This window comes from Priapulus caudatus, unplaced genomic scaffold, assembly GCF_000485595.1.
Source record: "Priapulus caudatus unplaced genomic scaffold, Priapulus_caudatus-5.0.1 Scaffold68, whole genome shotgun sequence".
In the NCBI taxonomy this organism is placed as follows: Eukaryota; Metazoa; Priapulida; class Priapulimorpha; order Priapulimorphida; family Priapulidae; genus Priapulus; species Priapulus caudatus.
This window is the reverse complement of record NW_014577129.1, coordinates 243,579-253,663: the sequence shown is the minus strand read 5'-3', so window position 1 is coordinate 253,663 and position 10,085 is coordinate 243,579. Positions and strand designations below refer to the sequence as shown.

At 43.5% G+C, this 10,085-nt stretch overlaps 1 protein-coding gene across 1 annotated transcript; it reads left to right on the top strand.

The window, feature by feature from the left end:
- The first annotated feature begins 449 nt into the window (after positions 1-449).
- LOC106821304 lies at positions 450-8,308 on the top strand. The gene is made up of 8 exons (XM_014826057.1): positions 450-482; positions 722-880; positions 3,149-3,330; positions 3,940-4,007; positions 4,403-6,769; positions 6,985-7,082; positions 7,435-7,584; positions 8,078-8,308. The coding sequence occupies exons 1-8, from the start codon at positions 450-452 to the stop codon at positions 8,306-8,308; spliced, it is 3,288 nt and encodes a 1,095-aa protein (XP_014681543.1).
- The last annotated feature ends 1,777 nt before the right edge of the window (positions 8,309-10,085 follow it).

Here is a 10,085-nt window from a genome sequence, read left to right as displayed (position 1 = left end):
AGAGAAAGAGAGAGAAAGACAAAGACAAAGAAAGAGAGAGACAACGAGAGAGCGAGAGTGTGATCGAGCGAGAGAGAGAGAGGGAGAGAGAGGCGCGAAGGGAAGAGATATCTCTTTCGCTCTCTCGCTCTTGCAAGAATGAGAGACAACGAGGGAGAGCGAACGCGGCGATGGGAGGGTGCTCTCGATTCGTTTGCCCCTGAGTTTAGCATCAGAACACCTGCCGTCAGGTGAGCGCTGTCGCTCTGCGGCACTTGTTAGTCACGTACATGGCTAGCTGATAGACAAAGGGCAACATTTGTATATGAGTAGATATAGTATATAGTATATTAGTATATAGTATTCTGAGCGAGTTATTTACTGACGTTTTTACAGTGGTTTGTTACACAAATTTACGTGGAAAGCTTGAGGGAATCTTCCTTTAACATGAAAGATAATCCTATTGTATTATGGCTGCCAATGCTATCCTCTATGTTCAAAGTGTAAGGGAAAAATGCAGATATAAATGATATCCATATTTGCTATGTTATTTGAATGACCTGGGAGGTTTTGCAGTTTTGCATATATACAGTCAAACCAGTATTATAGCAGATAACTCTATAAAATCGATACATGTTTATAAAGGACACTTTTCTGGTGTTCTGTGAGTGATCCTTGTTAGACTGTAAATAGAAATGTTAGAGTCTATTGTAATATGATATTGTTTATGTTGATTGTGTAGGGTGATGATATTCGAATGTCAATGAGCCATCTGCTTGACTGCCTGTCACTGCTTCGGAAATATGCCCTAAATTTTCTGAAGCCTGTAGAGGACCGTCCACCTGATTGGAAGATTATAACTCACTCCATCCTGGCAAGCCAAAGAGTTCAGTGGGTAAATGTATGTATGGTGGGCAAACTGGGCATACTCTGCTGTTTTTGTTTCTAGACTCACATTTTGTTGTGACAGTGCCCTTCTACATGTATTTTCCTATATAAACATGGGTAGAGGGCATCAAATATCTATAATATAATAGTAGAAAGAGCCGAAGTGTCGTTTTCCGTATCTCCTCCGAAACCGTGCCACGTATTCTCACGCGAATCGAGCTGGGGCCCCTTCTGGACATCCCGAATACATTCCGCTACGTTAGAACGCGATTTTTCGATCGTAAAGTGACTTTTGGAGGCAATTTTCTAAAAAGTTATGTGCCCGAAGAAACTTCGGCATTCATCGGAAACCCCCACCAACTTTTAAGATCGCCAAATCCGCATGTGCACACACGCACACACCAAAGCCATTGCGGCTGCGGTGTATAAACAACCAAGCACTGCCGCGCACAGCTGTGAGGCGAAAATTTAAGACAAACCCCAATGAGAGACGGCTGCAGTTGTGCGTGTGCGTGTGCGTGTATGTGTGTGCATGCCCGTGTTTGTGTAAATGTGGTATGCATGTGCGTGGGTGCGCGTGTGATTGTGTGTGCGCATGCCTGTATGTGTGTGAATACGGTGTGTGCGTGCGTGCGCTCGCGTGTGCAAATATTTGACAACGGGAGGTGTAACCGTGCCCGTGCTTACCCGGCTCCCAATGCTCTGACATTTTTAGACGCTGTTTCGATTGTCTACGAGCACACACATACCACACTATATATACCATAACCTTTTGAAATTGTGTTAAACTAATTGGGTTTTAATGATAATATAGCTATACTAAATGTAGATTAAAGGTATAATAATAAGCATTTAATTAGGTGGAGCCTTCACCTTGCATAGCAAGCCACACTAAACGCACGCACGCACGCACGAATGCATGCACGCACACCGGCATGCGCACACATGCACACACCAAAGAAATTGCGGCTGCGGTGAATAAACAGCCAATCACTGCCGCGCACAGCTGTGAGGCGAAAATTTAAGACAAACCCCAACGAGAGACGGCGTGTTGTATGTGTGTGTGAGTGTGCGTGTGTGTATGTATGTATGTATACGTGTGTGTGCGTGTGCATGTGCGTGTATGTGTGTGCGCGCCCGTGTGTGTGTAAATTGGTATGTGTGTGTGTGGGTGCGCGTGTGATTGTGCGTGCGCATGCCCGTATGTGTGTGAATGCGGTGTGTGCGTGCGCGTGTGTGTGATGTGTGTGTGTGCAAATATTTGACAATGGGAGGTGTAACCCTGCCAGCTTCCGTCCACTGACTTTCAAGAAAATATATGTTCAAAACTACTCAATGCATTTTGCTTTTTTAAAGAATTTGTCTTATTAAGGATGGTTCTAACCAGAATGATATTTTAAAAAAGAATATCTAAATAAGTGAAATTGTACTATGAAATCACCCCATTTCCCTTTTTTTGGAAAATTGTATGTTATTTTAAGGTAAAATTTTAGATTTTATATATATTTAAATTTTTTAAAAACAAATATTGATATATGACTCGAGTCTAAATATCAGTATTTTTCGTTTACTGTAAATACATCCTCAACTAAAAGTGAGAGATAAATGGTTAAACCGCCATCCTCAAATCAGACCCCCACTCAAACCCGTCTGGAGGACGGGTAATAGCTAGTATAATGAAAGATTTGTATTTGCCCTATTACTAATTTATCTATTTTCTTCCATTTTCCTACACATAGATTGAGGCATATCTTTCTAAGTAATACCACTATCTCGTAAAACCAATATCAGATATTCATGTACATGTCCATGGCAAAACTCACCAACTACGTACAAATTGGCATATAATCCAGTAAGTATCTATTCACAACAGGTTAAATTCGATAGACAAGATAAGTTAAAAATGATACTGCAAGGGTAGAAATTAACTTTTGAACAAGGGAGTCCCACGGACTCCCTGCCCTCAAAAAGAGGGAGTCCACAGCAAAATGAGGGAGTCCGTAGTCTGAAGTTCAAAATTAAAGATATTAACAATAACGTTGCATTTTGCACGTCTGCCAAATTTTCTTTGGACATTTGCTGAAAAAATACGGTAATTCTGCGAGGCCGTGTTTATGGAACGAACTAGTTAGTATGGCAAAACTTTCAGGGAGTCACACGGACTCCTGCATATGTCAAATTAGGGAGTCCGACAGTAAATCAGGGAGTATTGGACTCCGGACTCGCGTTAATTTTGCACCCTGATACTGTGTATAACAGTCCGGGTGTGTATTCTGTGTAGGGAGCAAGAGATATACTAAAACAGCTTGGTTATGTGGATGGAACGGACTGCCTTTTCTGGTGTGCTGCATCACAAGGATCTCATGAACACTCTGAGGGGGCAGCGGTGTTGGCAGCTGACATCAGTATGGCAATCATAGAGCTGAAGTCCTATCTGACAGACACGCACCCTCATCCTCATAGGTAGGCAGCCATTTTAATAGTTCCACTTAAACCACTTTAAACCAGAAATCTATATGTTATTAAGAAAATTTAAATTCAAATGGATTTTAATTTTAATTCTTAAATTTAGATTAAAAATCAGGTAGAAGGTTCTAGTGAGAGTAAGTTTTTTTAAATAAAAAATTCTTATGTATCAACATTATAATGTATTAAAACCATACATATCGCCCTGCCACCCTTACAGTTAGATTGTAAAGTGCAAAATATCTGAAAATTATATGTAATGTTAGAATGATATTCATAGTAGTAGGCCTACCGACAGTGAATATTTAATAAATTTTGCACAAGGGAGAGATAGTGATCCGCTAGGGGACGGCTCTGATTGGCTAATTTGGTCTCTTATTTAATTTTATTATTTTTGGCTAATTTTGTTTAATTTTAGAATTAGGGTTAGGGTAGGGTTAGGGTTAGAGTTAGGATTAGGGTTAGGGTTAGGGATAACTGATTTCTGCAGCTACAATACACTAATAAAGCGCCATCTCGCGGATCACTATCTCTCCCCTGAGACCTACTAATATTTAATTGTGGAATTCCTTAAATATTTAAGGAAGACTGAAAATACTTTTTCAGAGTTAAAGGAATATTTGATTCTGTCAGGCAAGTTGGACGACATTCTGCAAAAGGATTTCCAACAACGAGTAAATGTTTATTTGTTTATTTGTTAATTTCATAGAAATGTACCATGAAAAATTGAATTTATATGTTTAGTCTGTGAATATCATTCTGGTTTTGGTGAAACTTGGCAATACCAGCAGATTAATTGTCACTCATTTGTTCTTCTACAACTGTAAAAGTACTGTGTAAATACAGGTAAAACTTGTATATAAGGTGGTTTTTAAATAGACATGTGGCTATTCTATAGAGCTGTAGCAGATTCTATTCTGTTGCTTCAGTGTAGCTGCTATTCAAGGTGAATACCAAAAGTGCTCTATATAAACAAGTTTCTTATATCTGGTCTATAACGGTGATCGCTAACGCAGGTTTGACACTACGCTGAATTCGTATAACTCGCCGTGTGTGTTTTTGTGAACAGTGGATAGGATGTGCATCGTGTGCGGCAGCCGGCCAGCCGCGCTCGTATGCAGCATGTGCGACGGAGGCGTTTTCTGTTCCGACTGCGACTCCATCTGGCACACGAGAAACCCCAAGCGCCTCCCGCACATCCGCGACCGTCTGAACCGTGGCGATGCAGTCGGCAGCGCGGTTTCGTCGGACCCCGTCGGAGGCGGTGTGCTCGTTCCCGCTCTCGCTTCGTTGCGACGCCGCGGTGAGTGCGAGGCGCCGCACGGTGAGGACTCGTCCGTCGCGCCGCGCGGCCGCAACGACCCGGACGTCGATGTGGACGGCGGCGTGGAGAGCAGCCGGATGAGCGTGGCGAACCAGACGGCACAGGTTGCCTCGCTGGCGGAAAACTGCAGCTGGAGCTTCAACGAATCGATCCCGGTGGTCGCGCAAGACATGTTTGCGGCCGCCGGAAACGCCGCCGAAAAGTACTCGGTTGCGGAAACCGGCTGCGAAGAGTATCGGCCCTCGCTGTCCGAGTCCGAACTGTGCAGCGTGCCAGCGCCATCTTGTGTGGGCGACAGGCAGTTAAGTAACTACGATGATGACTTCAGCTATTCTTGGCACACCAGTGGGCAGACAGACGAGTATTTGCCGGTGTTGCTGGATCGAAGCAAAGATTCCGAGGGCGAGCACTGCAGAGAGAGTACCAACAGTGGATCAGACAGCTACGGAGTTAGCATGTTTAGTGATAAGGAGTATGTCAGCAACAGTTGCAAGCTTTCATCGAGCCTGGAGCGCTGCAGTTTATCCTCTCATTCAAATTCCGGCCAGTTAAAACGGTCGACATGTTTCCCAGGTTCGGAGGCAAAGCAAAATAGTGGCAAAGTTGACGTTGCAAAAGAAGAAGCTTCTATGAGCAGCAGACTTAAGAATATGTTTCAGTCAGACCTATCTCCCTCTGATGAAAAAAACAATATGAAGGCAATGCTGCAATGGCTGAATAGCCGTGTATCCATTTTGGATGATCTGCTAGCCGCTTTGGATTCACAACTTCGTAATGCAAACTCTAGTTTTTTAAGTCAGCAGGTCTTATTAGAACGAGATAGGTTGCATGCTGAGAGGAGCCAAATATGTGAGGATAGAGAGAATATTTATAGCTATTTAAGTCGTGCAACTATCTTTGAATCAGCAGAATCTTCAGGCACTGGACATGCAATAAACATTTCTAGCGCAGCTAGACCAGAGCTGTCAACACATCAGTCCAGCTTGTCACAAGCCTCGCACGAAAAACTTTTCGATTCAAATAGTTTCTGTAATGTAGAAGACCTCTATTCTGCCTGCAGTGAAATCACAGATCAAGAGGGAGTACTTTCCAATCGAAATCAGAGGCTATGCACGAACTACCAACGAACTAGTCCAACGAATATTAGAGACGTCGCATGTGGTTTTTCTCTTGGGACAGCGGAAACGACCCTCAGTTGCCAATTGGATGCACAGAAGTTTAGCAACGACAGTGGTAGTTTTGCACACACTGATGTCAAATGCTTTCCACACGACAATTTATATGGAGTGTGGGATAAAGGTGCAGTCGCTCAACAGAAGAATAGCTTGGACTTTCCTAGGATGCCTGGAGATGGTGATACGTTTCCTCCGCCACCGAAATGCCACAATGAAACCACAGGGCAGCCTGTCCTATTGAAAACTAACCAACAAAATCAATTAAAGGTTGTTGGCCAGGAGGAGGCACAGCCTGTCCCGAGTGACAGCACTGTATCAAAACACGTAGCTGCTGTGCCCTCTCTGATGAGCATGGCAAAGTCGGAAGCAGAGGAATTAAAGCTGGATTTGTCTGCAACTGCAAGCAACGGTAATGTTCCGCTGGAAGAGTATGCATCGTACAAGGATCCCTCAGCCATTACGAGTGCAAACTCAGATGGTTTCGAAACTAAAAGTAAAACTACGGGAGTCGTATCGTCGGCTGAGTCTGACGAGAAAGATCCTTCATCAACCGTCTCTGTGAACTTTGTTTACAGTGAAGTCACACAGACATGCTCAGATGCGCTAGTTGAAGCCACGCCAAAAGATGCTGCAGAATTTCCTCCTTCAAAACATGGGCAAGATGCCAGCAAGCTCACACATACACGTCCTTTGGAAGGAGAGGCGAGCAGAATCGAGTCATACAACAGCAGCCTCAGCGGGCAATGCAGCACCGGTGCTGCAGCGTCGATGCATAGCGCAGCCGAGTTGCAGTTGTCCTCTTTCTCTCTGCCAAGTATTGGGTTGACGTCCATTTCATCATTGTCAACGACCGAGCCATCTACAACTTGTAGCACATTCACCCCGCAGTCCAACTCTACAGTATCAACATTAGACTTGGAAGCTATCATGAGCCCAGGTATGATACACATGAGCTAATGGCATTCATTTGTGAAACATTTATCTTATTTGAAACAAAAATTTGATTGATTATGAAGGCAAAGTTAATTCAAACAATGAGGCCGCAACGTTGCTAACAATTGAGGGAGGGCACATTGTAAATTACAAATGATTGATTGTGCGCGCTTGTGCACTGTACTCGTGCTTGTCATCAGTGTATGTTTATGTGCGCAGGGTCGTGTGAGCAGGGCAGCCGGCTAGAGAAGCTGATCCGCGCAAAGAGACGTGAGGAAGCCAGATGTGAGCAGCTTCGCATGCTGCGACTACTGAGGGTGAGATAGATATCTCTCTTTCTTTCTCTCTCTCTCTCTCTCTTCTCTCTTTCTTTCTCTCTCTCTTCTCTCTCTTTCTCTCTCTCATTTCTATAATATATATATATATATTATTATATATGAGCCAGTTCTTATGTTCCAGCCTGAAGATGATAGGAAGCACTTATTTTGCAGGTAAGAGGTGCTGAGTGTTCACAGTCATGCTCTGCTGGCCCTTCATTGAGACACACTGCACATTTCTCACCTCTTCGCTTCTTTCGAGTAGGAGACGCTTCTGAACGACACCGCGCCGATTGCTGCGTAGCATCGCAAGATCGCTTTCTCACAATTGTTAATCGTTTCGTCTTCTGAGGTTAGGGGGGCCGAGTGTTACGGAGAGTATTGTGCGCGGCGTCGGTCGAGCCTGTTTGGGACTCCGCAGGGCGCTACGCGTGGCTGCGGGACGACTGGCCGCTGCTCTGCGTCGCAGGCGACGCGCGGCCTGCGTGGAGAAGCTGGAGAAGTCCGAGCGGTTGCGTGCGGTGACATATCTCGCAAGGAGGCAGCCAACGCTCTCTGGTGAGAGCACCTGGTTGGTGAAGGAAGGCGGCGACCCATGGGTGCTCGTCTCAGACGCAGAGGAACAAGCGTTGTTATAAAGAGTGCGGACTGGCTGGGTTACCCCACTCCTCAATTTCTCTCTATTCGTGTGTTGTGTGTGTGTGTGTGTTGTGTGTGTGTGTGCGTGCATGCTGTGCGCTTTGAGTAGGTGGCATGCATGCGTTGCGTGCGTGCGTGCGTAGTACTGCCTGCTCTTCTCGCCCCTCTCTTTTTCTCTATCTCATCCTCTTCCTTTCTCTCCATATATATATATATATATATAAGGTATAATCGAGAGAGAGTGATTTACAAATTAGTGTATTCTCTTGTCTGTCATTACACTATTTACATTTGACGCAATGTGTTTTCGAGTTTATGTGCGAGATTCTTATTCATCTGCTTGCCGACCGTGGCAGATAAACGAGATCAAGGACGACTTGGGGGAGTTCACGACACATGCCAGCATCACGCATGCACTGTTTGAGACACACGGCGACACAGCAGAAGCCGTGCATCATCTGAACCGCGGCGTCCTACAGCCCTACCTGGAGAAAGTGAAAAGGCAAGAGCTGCAGTGTATCCAGCTGAGGAATGCCGATCTGCCATTGAGTGATGTAGAGGTATTGATGAATATTTTAATTGTTTAGTGCATTATCGATTATCTATTACCGTTTTTTCTCTATTGGCTGAAGTGGAGGTGGAGTGTTTTGCTCTAGCTGATGTTTCATAAACATAATTACATGTCATAACCCGTTGTTCTAACTCAGATTTATTGTCCGGATGAAATTTTTTCGCATATTTTTTTATTGCAATAAGGCTAATTTTATCAAATTCGTTAGAGTGAAGAGAGGTAACTTATTAAGCTCATTATGCTATAATTGTGAATAATTTAATCATAAAGCAAAAATATAAGGTGTCAGTGGTGACCGGCTGACAATTCAAATCACAAAAAAACAAATATACAGGGAAAATATGCTTATGTTGGCAGTACCCAGAAAGGTACACAATTAGTGTATATATCAGACAAAAATAGTCTTTCATTTTTAACTTTATGTAAGTCTTTTATTAACAAAATACTAGGACCTAAAATAACATGTTCTTACAAAAAATGATAACTGTACAGCACGTTGTAGGAAAAGAGTCATAGTATACAAATTTCATATATACAAATGAATGCATATGTGATATGTATTCATATTCATATATTCCTTGATTATGCTCATCCATCGTATTCTCCAATGTAGCGCTACATTGTATTTAATACAAAATTACTTTTGGATGCTTTAAACACAGCTATATGGATTTCATACAAACATAATGACATTCATAACAAATGTAATTTATGTTGTTAACGTATGTGACAAATTGCAAAGACAAGTAAGTACAAAGGTTCTGTAATTCATATAATCATCATACACTGCATACAGTTCTAATTACAAAGCTTTACATCCATGTGCTAAACAATTTCTGACAATATTAAGCAATGGCAATAAGGGTAGTTCATTGTGGAAGTATTAGTTATTTGTGATGGTATTAGTGATGATATCTTCTGCTCCTCTGCCTGCCATGGTAACCATACACATGTTGGTAACTTGGTTTGGTTGTCGTCGTTCTATAGTTATAGTGATTGTAGTATCGGCGAGTTGGTTTTGTCGTCGTCGTAGGGTTATGCCGGTAATAGTTGTGGTTGTGATGTGGTGCCTCTGTCGTTGTAGTCGTGTGGCGGTTACGGTAATAGTAATTATTTGGTCTGCTAGTAGTGGTCGTGCGGCGGTTACGGTAATGGTAGTGATTTGGTCTGCTAGTAGTGGTCGTGCGGCGGTTACGGTAATGGTAGTGATTTGGCTGAGATGTAGTGGTTGTGTGGTGGTTACGGTAATGGTAGTGATTTGGTTGGCGCGTGGTGGTCGTTTTGGGTCTTCTGCCATGATAATAGAATATTGGGCGTGTGGTAGTGGTTGTTCTGTGAGGATGGTTATAACGGTAGTAGTGTCTTGGATAGTTAGTGGTGGTGGAAGTGGTCGTGTGGGAAGGATATCTCTGGTGATAATAACGTACTCGCAGATGAGGCTGCTCTGTTGTTGTTGTTGTTGTTGCTGTCGGACGATTTCGTGGGAATAAGAAATAATGTGTGTCTATTGGAGCTTTAGTAGGTTCAACGGTTGGAGCTTTACTGGGTCTAACAAATGTCTCGGTCGGAGCGTTAGTGGGTTCAATTGTAGGATGGTTGGTGGGTTCAATAGTTGGAGCGTTGGTGGGTTCAATAGTTGGAGCGTTAGTGGGTTCAATAGTTGGAGCGTTAGTGGGTTCAATAGTTGGAGCGTTAGTGGGTTCAACAGTTGGAGCGTTAGTGGGTTCAATAGTTGGAGCGTTAGTGGGTTCAATAGTTGGAGCGTTAGTGGGTTCAATAGTTGGAGCGTTAGT